General features: G+C 32.4%; 1 protein-coding gene across 1 annotated transcript; it reads left to right on the top strand.

Moving 5' to 3' along the window:
• The first annotated feature begins 14,015 nt into the window (after positions 1–14,015).
• On the top strand, positions 14,016–14,603 carry LOC134841704 (uncharacterized). The gene has a single exon (XM_063857738.1). It carries the CDS (start codon positions 14,016–14,018, stop codon positions 14,601–14,603), a length of 588 nt encoding a protein of 195 aa, XP_063713808.1.
• Positions 14,604–14,606: the final 3 nt, after the last annotated feature.

Below are 14,606 nucleotides of genomic sequence, written 5' to 3'. Positions count from 1 at the left end.
AAATTTGAAGAGAAGGTTCATAACTCTTCCACTTTCTGGCTTGAAGCTAGGTATCATCTTTCTCTGAAGATATTTTAACATCTCATTTTTGATTGCATAGTTTCTCATGTAGTCTCCAATATCGTTTTTGTCCCACTTCGGTGTTTTTGAAAATTGGAGGAAAGTTGGCAAACTTTGACTTTAGTTATTCTGGAACAACTAAATCACACTGATATTGTTGATGAAAATTAAATCCATACTTTATTTTTGCAAGGAGGGAGTCTGTAGAAAGAGGTCTTTTCAAGAAAAAAGAGTTCTGTTATGTTTTTTGATCTTGTCATTGGTTTTTAATTTTTCCCACCGCTCATATTTATTCAACATAGTTTTCCAATCTTAAATGCGCAACAGACACCAATAGCTATTATAGCAATCGTAGCCTCAGTAATTTACTTTTCATTTTAAAAGAGCAAATATTGAGCTGGATTGTCACAGTTGATCCATTTTCAAAATTGTGAGATTAAACGCTGAAAAATCTCCACAGTCGAAATCTATCTTTTTTTTGCTGCAAAACAATGCAAATCAATTTTTGCAGCACTTTTTTCTGCACATGAGTATTGGTTACGCTATATTACAAACATAGTTGAATAACATCATGGCGAAGAACAGACTTTTGCGAATCCTAGCTTGTTTCAACAAATTTTTCATTCAATTCACACATACTTCTTAAGTTATATCATTACAATTTTTTATAAAGAGTTTATATGTGTTTATTAATTTTCGACTGAATTTGGTAAAAACTCCGTTTCATTAGGCTTTCAGTATGAAATAAGAAAAGAGAGAAAAAACAATAAATTTTCGAAACTTTTGTTTGAAAAAATGTTTTGACAACCTCCCGCATGGTCAAGAACATATATTGGCTCTTTTTCCTCTCCTACCTCATCTCTGTTCATATTACCTTGCTCACTATCCTGATCAGCTAAAAAGGCACGGCTTTCTCTGCAGAAACAGAAGTGGCAGTAGCATCCCATTTCCTCTAATACTGTTTTACAGTGATCACAATAACCGTCTACATTAAAAAAAGTCGATTTATGTTCTCTTTTCCAGATGTGAAAAAGCCCTCTATTTTGCATTTAGGTTTGTTTCTTGGTAGAAAGACAAGACAATGTTCTCAATGTTGCAAGATCAACTCTGTCTGGTTTTAAACTTCTGCATATTGGGGTCAAACTCCCATCTCATGTACAATCTTGTTGGCATATCTTGACACATTGAGAAAATGTAAAATTGGCTGACATCAGTTCCAACGATCGATTTACATATGTTCGATGCATTTCTGATAAAATTTTCATCAACTACAGTTTTTCGGGTAAAGAAAACTGAAGGACCATCAGTCATGTCTTCACGAACTTTTTCACACAAATCTTTTTTACTTTCGCAAAAAAGATAAAAATTGTAATTTGTAGGTTTGAGCAAACTCATGTTTGCTAGATTTGGAAGAGTACATGCGAGTTTCAATTTATCTATCCCTTTATTATGATAAAACTAACTCAATTTTTGCAGTGCTTCCGAGGATGGAAAACATCATTGTCGTTGTACCACCGCAAAAAGTCCTCGAGCACAGTCATTCCCTTCTTCTACCAGTCTCTTGTAAATTATTGTGATTATCCAAACCAGATGAGGGGGCTGTCTGGTTTTGAAGTTTTTCCAACGCTTGCTGCTCGTCAAGCCCACTTTTTCTCAGCTTGTCGTAATCAATAAAGCCTCGTTTTGCGGCGCGTACCGTCCTGATTTGAAACTTTTTTAGCGCTTACTGCTCGTCAAGCCCACTCTTTCTCGGCTTCTCATAATCAATAATTTCGTGCTTCGTATAGTGTCAATTCAGGAAAATTTGTCTGGGTTATCAAACCACTAATAGGGGAAGAATCCTTTCGTTTCGCTAGGTTTATAGGATTTGAGAATTAAGTCCAGAGTGTTGCTCCACCCACAAACTTCATTATGTCGAGAAATCGTACATCTCCAAACTTGAAGGAAATGAAATGGTTCGCTTTTTTATTAATGATGTTTCTTGTTCTTTATCGTAAATCAAATAGGGGATTAGGTAGGACTTGATCAATTTCAAATCATGTCTACTATTTTTAAATCCAAAAACAGGCAAAGAGTTTATATATCTCTTACAATTTTGTTTCAAATCAATGAGTTGATTTTTCTGAATTCTCTAAAATTGGATTGACATAACTGCTTTTTCCGATTATTCACTGCATTTGCCTTTGTACTCGAATCAGTTACTTGAATATTTCTTGCCTCGCTCATTTAATTGATCCAAGATTTTTTCTTCATTCGTTCATTTGACAGCCACTTCAATATCATGAAATTTTGTTCTCATCTCGAGCTTACTTTTCTCAGTCAAGAGCTCGAGTTTGCTTACAAAATCAATTATCGAGTTCTTTGGATCCTTTTTGTACAAAAAGATGGGTTCGGCAATCATATTTGATAATATAGAGACTGAAATTGGAACAGGTTTACCAAATCCAGGTTGTAGTTTGCGTCTCTTTTAGCTCTTCTGTAGAAACACAAATCGACTGAAAAACGAAAACTGCTAGATCTTTAAAAAATTAGTTTTCTTCAGAAACTGGAAAATTGAATCATTCTAGCTTTTCAAACATGGTTTTGCAAAGCTTATACATGTTTTTCGAGTAAATATATCTCAGAAGATGTTTGTTAAAACTGTCGGGTTTTTTGAAGAGAGCTTCACAACTAGGACACCGGAAACACTTGAAGAAGCTATCTATATCATTTGTATGAATGATATAATTGTTAAATCTTAGAAGTTTAATTGTTTTTATCAAATTTTTCAATACATTGTCGAGCTAGTTCTCCTACATTTTCACCTTCTTGGATATCGAAATTGTATCCAAACATGTTTCTTGCACAATTTCTTCAACAGCAGGCAAGTCTTCAACGGAAATTCCACAAACTTTTTTCACAAATCATAACCAGACACAAAAACAGTAAAATATCTATAAGTGAGAGAGTCGAGATCAAAGTGTCCGTTCATGTACATGGCCAATGCGCGGAAAAGACACAGATGTTCTTTGTATGGTTACTTGTCTTTGTTGGATAAAAACAGTTCACTTGCGTATGTCGCAGTAAAGGTTCAGGTAAGACAGTGTCTGGACACCACATTATGATATGTTTGAGCACACCAGCAAAAATTGTAACATTAGTAATCAACTTGAATCTCCAACTTGTGCTTTGACGTTCTTGGGTACATTGTCCCACAAACTTTTCTATTTTTTCTTGGATTGTTAGCAAGTTTGCTTTAGTACAGTGCAAATGGGATTTATCACACCAAAAAATTGTTTTCGTGAGCATAGAAATATCGATATTCACCAGTTCAAAATTTTGAAGATTAAACGCCAGAGCAATGTTGATTTTAGTTGCAGAATCGCGCTTGTTAAAGATTTCTTCAAATTTTTCGTTAATAATGTTAGTATCTATCTTGGACTTTTGGAAGTTATATACCTTATGTCTCTCAATTTCCATCTCCGTACCCACCAGGAAAAGTTGACAAGCACTAAGTTCCTCCTTCAGTTTTCACCATCTTCCTCTTCTTCCTCAACAATCTTGCTCAAGTCCGTTACAATATCGCTGGCTTCCGTTGTTTCGCTCCTTGTTCTTTTCTCCGATGTTGTTGGAGAGAGTACCAACTCGCAACTCTTAGTCACAGAAAGGACAAACCGTTGACTGCTTCGAACTTGGTTGAGAACGCTTCTTCGCAACACGATATTCCATCTCTCTTTTCCTATTGGACAGAACGTTATAAATAGGCCGCTTATGTTCATCTTTATATCCACATCTGTTTGGATGTCTCGCAGAATCAGATCTCCTGTATTCATCTCCACATTTCTCGCACTTGACCTTTTCTCTTCGGCTTAGAGCAGGCATTATGTCTTTTTAAAAATAGTAAAAGAAAACCGAGACTTTAGAAGTGTTCCAAAAGTAAAAACTTAAAGCACCAGTTGAATGAATGGAAAAACTTACTTTATTGCTTTTACGAATCAACGTTTTGCAAAGTTCGAAGTAAAATTCGATTGACTGTTTCATTTTCTTTTCATGGTAGCGACGTCACTTTTTAAATAGAAGTAACGTCACCACCCACGCAATTTTCCTTTTATGGTAATGACGTCATCGCTTACGAAACCTTCATTCGAAAAATCTAAAATTTTTTCGAAAAATTTTTCAACAAATCAGAACTCAGTGTTTTCTAGACATAACTTTAGATTAAATATAATCTTTATAGTAAAAATGTCATTTGAGTTTCCTCGAGTTATCTTACAAGAAAAAGAAAATGTCCCGTGTGATTTCCTTATTGATGAAATAGAAGAAGATTTTTACTTTTTTCACACAATTTTAAACATTCATGTTGTCCAAAATAGAGTTCTCCTACTAAATAAAGGCCTATTCAGGGAGTTTTACTCAATCAAAAAGATTGCTTTTGAGTCGAGTATCGAGTATCAAAGCTATAAATTTAGAGCTGAGTTACACCTAACTAGAAAAGAAATTTCATTCATTTTGGATTTTTTGATGTAATGAAACGAAGATTTTTTGTGGAGTTAATGAAAAATTGTATGATAATAACTCAAAGATTTTTTTGTTTCCTACTCAAAAGCCAAATTTATCAAAATAGTACAGCAAAGTTCTTTTTTTCTTCATTTCTTCAAAGATTTTCAAAAATCAAAACCCAACGAGATCAGGTTTGGAATAAGATTTCCGGATATTTGCTTGAAAAAAAAATATCGATTTCGAGCTATCCTCTCAAACTTACATCAAAATGAAAAAATTTGACTATCTACGCAAAAACCAACAAATTTTTATTGATCATCTACAAAATAGTTAATTGATTTGATGAGGAAACTTGTGGAAATGCTACTTTCTTAGTTTTCTTTCTTTTGTTTTTTTTGGCAAAATTTCGGCAAAATTTCTAATTTTTACAGAAGCAGCCTATGGTCATTTTTTTTCAAATTCTTTTGGGAATATTTTCACTCATTTGGAAGACTGATTGAATACAAAAAACTAAGACAAATGAACAATTTTTGTGATTGGAAACGAGAAAAATTAAGAAAAAAATGCTTGAAAAAAAACTTTCTGATTGGATACGACTACAGTCAATTCACGGAAACTTTATTTTGATTGGGTTAACCCACCCATTTGAATTGAAGGCACCAGTAAAAAGCACTAGTAAAAAAGTAAAAAAAAACATTTTAGTTTCAACTTAACTAACGTCAACTAGCTCCTCTCTCAGCACTAAATCAGTCCTTGTTCCATATTTGTTGACTCAGAAACTTATTTCTCAGAATGATCTTCTCCGTTCAGAACAAAAACTTCAAATTCTTGTCGGGTTTTTACCAGAAATGATGACACCCAGGATGATCGAGTCAGTATCTGGGACTTTCTTGGCTCAAATGAATGTCCCTATTCAAGTGTGGCACATGATCAAAATCATGCGGAGAGTTATCAGCGAACAGCCCCAGATGCAGGTTCCTATCACCGAGAATCAGCTTGGAAAAGGGAGAATGAGGTCAAAGATTACAGAACAAGAAGGGGCCCCGAGGAATCTGACTCCAGGTATGTGGCTCAACCTGTAAACGATTTCCTTTTTCCAGGGGAAGAAGAAGTATCTGCGGTGAACCCAATTACAAGCGAAGAGATGTGGGGTTCTCTGAACCGACAACTCCAGTAATTGAACAACCAAGAAAACCACCGGCGATGGAGGCAACACCAGCTTTGAGCTCAATTGAGAACTTGCAAAATTCTTCAGCTTATCTACAGGTCTTTGAATTGTTAATAATTTGGTTGTCCCTTGTGTTTTGTAATTTAAATTTTTTGCTTTTAATATTTTCAATTGTGAGAAATTGTAACGAGGAGATAACATTAACAAGGAGGTCATTGCACACTGATAAAAAATTTAACTATTATGTAATTGGCAAATTTTCTTACAACATTTTTTGACACATGATAAAAAAAATCAGTACAAGTACTGCACAAAATTTAAAAATTTTAGAATCGTTTTTGCACCATGCAAAATCTTTCACAACGTTTTTAGCCCACATGTTAAAAAATCAAAAAAACTTCGCATTTTGAGAAAAATTTCATTAAATGTTTTCACATTTATAGAAAAAGCAAAACAATTTGGTCATGCTGCAAATTTTTTTGATAGTATTTCTAGTATTTCTATGAATGTTAAGAAATTTAAAGAAAAAATCGCTTTTAAAAAAAATTATTGATAAAAATGTCTTTCTTAACTAAATTTTTTTCTTAACTAAATTTTTTCTTAAGAAAATTTTGAGTAGTTTCATATAATTGTTTTTCAACAAAACTATAAGTAGTTTCCTAAAATAAAGTTTTGCGTTTTCAAGCATTTTCATTGAAAACAATAAACTGGATGTTTGCATATGTTTTTCGAAAACCCTCGAAAAATCTTACCTTTTACACAAAAAATTCCTAACAAATTTCAGCACACATGTTTTCAAAAATCAAAGAAAATTTTGCATGTTATGAAAAACTTCATTAAATTATTTAGCAATTTGTAGAAAACTCTAACAAGTCCGTCTCACACTGTTAAAAGTTGAAGTTAATGAGTTTCTTGGTTCTTTATGTGATTGTTAAGATATTCACTTTTTTGCATTTATTTGTATCAAACAGATGGGAAAAAGAAGGTATTAAGGTAGGGAATAGCACTAGAAATCATCAAAATATTTTTCATATTTCAGCACGTTTTTTCGACTAATTTTTTGCGTTTTCCGCATTTGCTTGAGAAAAAATGTCAAGTTTCTGCATAGATTTTTTGGAAAACCACAAAACAAATTTTTGCATTTTAAATTGTTTTTTCTTAATTATTTTAGCACACCTATTCAAAATTTGAAACTAAATCTGGCACTTTGTGAAAAAATGAAAAAATGTGTAGCACAAAATGTATATTTGTTGAAAAAAGCAAATCAAGTTTTGATTCATGCAAAAAGTTTTGAGTTAATAAAATTGATAAATATGAGACAATTAAGTTCGACATATTCTAAAGGTTAAAAGAAAAAATGAAAAGCTGCTGTTTACAGAACCATCATTGCAACAATCAACAGATTTAAAAAAAACTAAGTATGAGTTTTGAGTTTTTCGAATCTTCTCCAAGAAAGCTAAGCCGAGCATCTGGGTAGAGACAAGCTTCTGAAAAAGGCTTAGATGTTTTCTTTTGAAAGTTTTTTTGGCAATATTTTTCTAAAACAATCAAAAACTGCACCAAGAAAATTCCATAGAATATTGAAAGGTCCCACCAAAGAAAATGACGTCATTATTTTCTAGAATCTGCACATTTACACCTAGAATTTATGAGAAATCACTAAAAATGAACTTATAGAATCTTCTAAATTTTCGAAAATCCATAATAAATTCATCCAAACAGACTTGCAGGACCATTTCTAACGTGATGGAAATGCTTAATAAAATTTTTGATTTCAGATAGTTCGCTATTTTTGTTTTCAAATCTGAAAAGAAGATGCTCAATCAAGTTTGTGAAAAAAAGTAGTCGTTTTCATTGATATCTTTCCTTTTTTAGAAAGTTTTTCATAATTAGCTTCGTTTCCAGAAAAAAAACATATGAAAAAATTTTTTATAAACAAAAAATCTATCATTTTGTTGGGACATTTTAATCTCTATTTTAAACAAAATGACGATATTGTTCAAAAATTCTCGGACCATTTCAGATATGTTTAGAGAATGCAAATAAATACTATGCCAAAAGTTGAAATCAATCATAATAGAAAGCGCAAGTTACTGCATCCAATTTGAATTTGGAACCGAATCTAGCACTTTTATTTTTTAATTTTGAATTTTTCGAATGCTGAACCAAGAGTTTGGATGGAATCAAGTTTTTGATTAGAAATAAGATAATGCCTCTTGAATTTTTTTCCGAACGAGTCGTTTCCTTGCATTGCTTGGTGTTTTTTCTGCTCTTTTCCACTTCAAGTTAAGTCGAATTGCTCGACTTAGCTGATAGAAAATTTCTCCGCTCGTTGCAACAAGGTTTGTAAGAAATCTGTGTTTTTACAAAAAAGTAAAGAAGTCAATTTCTTGATAATTGTATTGATATTTATCTATTTACTTAAAAATGAAATTGAGAGAGGTTCCTATTAAGTTTTCGTAAAACTCGTTGGAAAAAGAAAAAAATAGTGATTTTTTTTTATATTCTGATTAAAAGCTTTGGAGAGCTTGACACATGGCAGCTGCCTTCTGGAAGAAAGATTTTTTTCCAGAACTGTGGATTTCTATGGGAGAAATAACGCCCACGCAGTTTCCATTGATAGAAATTTGTTATAAAACGTTCCATATTTGGTACTTCTTCCGTTTATGGAAATCATGATTACTCATACTGTTTACTTCCCTTTTTTTAAGACTCAAAATCATGTCTCTCACTTCTCCTCATCTGATCAGTTTGCTTATCAAAAAAGCACTCCAGAAAAGGCAGTAGTCCAGTTATTTTGAATTTTCAAGAAAAAATCAAGAATTGGGAGATTTACTTGTTTCTAAAAATTCTACAAAGGGAAAACCATGCTTCAAATCAATCAAAAAAATGACTTGGGATATTTCGAAAACTACAGCAAGTTTATCTTGGAGAGAAGGAAGGAGAGACGATATCAGCGATGCGGAATACTATTATTCATGGAGCTGAAAACCTTGGACTTGAACCTATAAATGAAGCCAAATCTGGCAAAGAGTCTAATATGGATCAGGTGCTCGACATATGTAATAAAGTATACGAAATAGCAACATACGACATAACGAGGGTGAGTGTCACAATCAAGAAGTACAGTGTGAACAAGCCGCCCTACATTCGGATCGACTCTTCACTGCAAAGGAAAACGAAGACTTGAAGCAAGTTGCCTATGTCAATTATACTTTCAACGAATTTTAAGAACTTGCCCAAATCTTGGGAGACCTTTTGTTTGCTCATCAATGTAAATTTCAGTATTGCTTTGATTTGTTTTGTATACTTAGTAAATGAAATATTTTCTAAGTGTACATTTAGAGGTAGAAACAGAAAGAAAAATTCTGACGAAACAAACAATTTCATCAAAATTGACAAATTACCTAAGCCAAAATTAGTTGATTTTGAAAAACTGTTAAAGAAAAGAATGAAAAATTTGTTCTGCTACTGTTTTCATTCAAAATCTGTTTAATTCGGAAAATAATGCAAACAAAAATGTAGTTTTGGTTGAAAAACTTAACATTTTTTTCTTGCTCAGTGATCGTTTTCAATAATTTTTTTCAGAATTTGAGATTGTGATTGGTTGTTAAACAGCGGGAAAAAATCAATTGTTGGAGTTATTAATAAAAAAATCATTTCAGAAAACCATCATTTGCAAAATACAAAAAATTTCTGAAAAAAAAATTTAAAACAGCAGCTGTTGTTGCTGGTATTCTTATAGGAACTTGTATTGTGGCTAGAAAAATGATCTATCGAGAGTTTTTTTAGTTCGAAAAAAAGGAAAAAACTGGAAAGGGTTTCTGATAAAAAAGCGTACTGTCAGTTTTATGATCAAAAATTTTAACTACAAAAACTAAAGGTTGAGTGATCAAGGAATAAATAACAAACCGAGGGTTAACCCTATAAAAATAAAAGACCTGAAAAATCATAAGTTTTGAGTGAGTCAAAAGGATTGATTTTGAAATGGTTTTCAACTAGGTTTTCATATAATCTTTGATAAAAAACTTTTTTTATGCTTCAATTTTTTAGTTATTTTAATCAAAATTTTCAAGAGATGGAAAGCTCGATTCTGATTGGTTGATATCAAAATGGCTCAAAATTCCGTTGTAAGTGAAAAAGCGATTTTAACTTATTTCTTTCAAATGTATAAAGTTTCCACAATGATTAAGGCTCCGAACTGATTGCTTGATATCGAAACTGTTGAAAGTTCCAGACAAATTGGTCAGGCAAATTGCCATTAATGTTTACCTTTGATCATTTTTTGGATCCCTTCAAGTCTGATACTAAATTGTTTGGGGTTTTCAAAATCTCCAATTTCTTCTAAACTTCTTTCTTTCTTTTTTGAGATGAATAAAAACGAAAGAGTTACATGTCTTGAGTGTGTTAGACACTATACACGTAAAAATCTGTAGAGTGTTAGAGTGATTCGATTTTTACTTTTCCTACACATAGCAGCAAGGAACTGAGTATTCACTTAAAGAAGCAGCATTCTTCTTGTCAAAAGAACTTTCTACATAATGATAGAAAGCAATTTAAGCAGTCTCCAAACACACTCCACGAGAAGGTAAAATTTAAAAATTCAAAATAAAACGTAGGACAAATTACCATAATAATTTTAACTGAATCTCAACAGAGTTCAAATTATCGTAAAATTCTCATTGGAAATTGAAACAAAAATCATTATTTTATAATTAGATTTGTATTGGTGGCTTACTTACAAAAATAATGTTAAAATTGCAGTGAACGCAAATACTCTGAAAACAAATCGTATTGGCTAAAAACTTTTCATTGAAAAGTACATGAATCTTATAAAACATCGATTAATTGAATTGTCTTCCCTAGCTATAATTGTATAGGTTTCCTAGTTGGCTGTCGTTGATTGCGTTTATGGAGTATCCAGTTTTTGAACAGACTCTGAAAATTATTGAGATTGAAGTTTTTTCGATTGTTTTCCAACCATTTTGGAAAAAAATTTACAAACTGACGAATATCAGAAAAAAATTAGATGTCTCAGCTATAGTTTCCAGATTAATACTTATACAAATCTGAACTAAAAAATCTTTCCAAAAATGTAGGGGAAAAAAATACAGTTATCTGCTTCAGAAGATTCTTAGTAAAAAGATTTTTTTATGCTAATTTTGCTTTGGATTAGTGAACTTTTGTTGAAATTATACAGTTATCTATCAAAAAGTCACATTTGAGTGAAGTGTTATTCAAATTGGAATGGAAAACACTCAAAATGAGAGATAGTATATCAAGCAGTAACCAAAAACATTTTAATTTTGAGTTTGCATGAAACTAATGTTGAAATTCAATTTAATTATTTGTGAGTTTCGAGAAAGGTATTTTTGATTTAATGTTATGATTAAAAATCTAAGAAAAACAATCAGAAGTCAAAACTCTCAATTACAGACATTGTAAGATTTTTGTTGAGTTTTTGTTTCCTTCGCTATATGAATTTAGTGAGAGTATGAAAAAATTAGGTTGTTCAAGCAGATTCTCTTTAAATTTCTTTTGGAGACAAAAATGAACGGGTAATTGATACAATTTTCCATTAAACTGTCTTCCTAGTGTTAAATTTTATGAAAAACAAGTTCTTTTAGTGGAAAATACATACAGCAGTAACCAAAAATCTCCATTCAAGTGGTATATTTATTTGAACTGTCAAAGAAAAACTACTACAAAGCTCTGCTGTAGAAATTATTTTGGGAAATAACAAGACTAGAAGGACTAGAAAAGATGAATATGTAGAACAATTTCAGATTTTTAGAAAAGTGTACATAATCACCAATTTTGTTGAGGAACAGATATATTTTTTTGAATTTTAGCATAAAAAACTCCTCCAAATTTGATTCATATAGGAACCTAACATGATAATTGTGATAAAAACTTGGATAAAATTTGTGTTTGTTGTGAATTAGCAGAAAATTGAATTATTCTCAGAAATAACACTTCAGTTAACCAATTTGGATTTGTATATAAAAATTTTAACGTTGTCTCTTTTGAATGAATTTTGATGAATCTTTATTAGAAATCCTTGTCAGAATCGAATCATGGAAAATTTCACTAACATTTCAAAAATTTATATTGAAATTAAATTGTTGAGCTGATTTTGTTTACAATATTGATACCGTCTAGGCCCAAAATTAGTAGCAAAACAGATATAGAGCTTAAAAAGTTTTGAACTGAGTCTAATTTGATGACGTAACTGTACGTAACACTTTTCAAATTATGAGTTTTGACAATTTTTCCAGGTTTTCGGAAGTTTCAGCTGAGTTTCAATTAGATTTCAGCATAGTTTTAGGTAGATAGAGCACTGCTTGAAATTTAGAATCATCTAATAAATATTTAATTGGTCGAACTATAGCAAATCTTTTTTTGAATTTTTTAGGAAAATTTTTAATTTTTTTTGATAAAAACTCTCAATTTTTGTAACTGTTACCCTTGACTTATAATGAAGCAAAAAGTCATTATACCTTCATTCCACAATCTAAACCTAATAAACCATTGTTACTTACCAATTACATAACGCGCGCCGAGATTTTTGCAAAAGTTTAGACCTTTCCGGACCAAATACCATTTTTCTTACCGTTCTCTCACCATCACAAACAAACAATGAAACCTTACGAATTCTATTACCTTTCTGAATGCATAGTAGGCTTTTTACCTTTTTTTTAGTACATAGCAAGATTGAATCAATAAGGTACATAGGGTCAGCCATGCACCCTCCCATTTTAGCTCCAACATCAACTGCTCAACTTAAAACCAAACATTTTAATATCCATTTATTTTTTTTTGAATTTATATGTATCAATTAATCAGTTTTTCTCTGATAAATTTGACAAATCCCGAAGAAAAAAACTTCGAAGTAGATTTAGAATTGATGTTTGGGTTAATTTAAAACCATAGGAGTATCTAGAATACAAAGAAAAAAGTGTGAATTTCGTATAAATTTATGCTGAGCTTTCGTTGCGGCGAAATTGTAAGTTATGAAAAAAAAATTTGCGTTCAAAATAATCAAAACGGCAATAAATATATGGCGTTCTAATTCAATAAACTGTCAACTGGTAATTTTAGTTTTTGATGAGCAATTCAACTCCATTTCAAAGTAAATATTTGAGTCTCAATTCCTGATTGCAAACTTTACTGCTAAAAAATCTCAGAAAACTGTCATTACGACACCAAGCTCGTTTTTAAAGGTCGAAGTTTTGAAAAACGATCAAACGACTGATTCTAATATTCAATGTGATATTAGCAAAACTGTAGAAGAGTCCTCTGGTACTGTCTGGACAATCCGTGACTAATCAAATCTCGCGTGGTTAAACTGATTTTTGAAGCCAGTTAATGATGAATTATCTTATTTTTTTATTTGCCTAATTATTGTGACATAGTAACTCTCTGCGCGCTCAAGACTTGCCGTATAATTAGAGAGAAAGTTTCAGGAGTGGATTAGGAAAAAGGGCTCTAACGAACTAACAACTGAAAAAGTTTAATTTGATGCTGTTGTGACTTATCTCTACAAGGCACTAGAGCCGGGCAAACTGTAACTATGCGGGCAATTGGAACCGTGCAAACATTGACTTTAACAAAGTTTGTAAAACTAAAACAGAAAAATCATTTTACTCAATTCTGAACAGTTTGACTTTCTCAAGTTTACATGTTGATTAACTATAAATTTATCTTAATTTGGTTAGGAATCTAAGATTTAGGAATAGACTTGGAATATATCATCATAAACTGGTCCGCCGGCTAAATTGGATAGGATTACACTGAATTTTATTAAAATTTTAGGATAATAGTTAGTCGGCGGTCAGGTATCCGGACAACTTAGGCCCCCACATTCAACTTTAATGACATTTCGGAGAAGTTGAAAGGTGGATTAACCACTGGTAGACCCGAAAGTTGTCCCAAGAATCGGTATTAGATTTTTTTTGAAAATTACTGAATAACAACAAAAAATTCACGTTTTTTCTTCAGTGGCTCCGCGCGACGCTACGCTTTCTTCATTTTTTAGTAACTTTTTGGTTTTTTGGGTTCGTTTCTGTCCCCGTGCCGACTTTTGTTTTTGCCTTTTCCTTTTGCATGAAGTTTCTCCCACTGAAATACTTCTCTGGTTGGAAACAGTGGGCACCAACGACCGACTACTTCATCTGGCATTTCACCCCAGATTTGTCAATTCGGCTCCCCCACAGAATGAAAACTTCAGCAAACAAAGTTTTCAACAATCCCCTTTGACGAATAGAAAAAGCAAAACCACGAGTGAAACATCGACACTCACAGTGACATGACCGAAAATTTGGAGCACCTCAAACGCTCTAGAGCAACTCATCGACGCGTAGTAATCAAATACTACAATGAAGCAAACACGACTATTCAAAATCGCGGAACTCTTGATGAAACTGGAGTAGCAAGACTTGAGCAACCGGAAATCAGCATCCGCAAGAAACAGGACCACACCTCAAACTCCAATAGCAATATACAGGAACAGATCACAGATGAACAGCCACTAGACGATGAGATCCAAGAAGCAGAAAGTTTGGACGACAAAAATGGACAGTACGTTCATCAAAATCAACAGTTTCTTCAAAAGCTCAAAACACCAACAGGAGTTTCTACAAATACCGTTCGATCAATAGATGTGAATGTCAAATTACCAAAAGTAAATTTGCCGGTTTTCTCTGGAGGAAACATGGAATGGAAATCGTTCTTCGATATGTTCAAAGAAGCTGTGAATGACAACACGAGACTGACGAAGAACCAAAAGCTACATCACTTGAAATCTTCTCTGACTGGAGACGCAGACAAACTACTAAATTCCATAACGATTACGGACGACAATTTTGACATCGCCATTGACTTTCTGGGGAACTGATAC

The sequence above is a fragment of the Symsagittifera roscoffensis genome, chromosome 3, assembly GCF_963678635.1.
Source record: "Symsagittifera roscoffensis chromosome 3, txSymRosc1.1, whole genome shotgun sequence".
NCBI classification, from domain to species: Eukaryota; Metazoa; Xenacoelomorpha; order Acoela; family Convolutidae; genus Symsagittifera; species Symsagittifera roscoffensis.
This window is presented reverse-complemented; position numbering and strand designations above follow the sequence as displayed.

Coding starts and splice junctions, on each gene's coding strand:
- LOC134841704 (XM_063857738.1), top strand. CDS start 14,016: ATGACCGAAAATTTGGAGCACCTCAAACGCTCTAGAGCAACTCATCGA.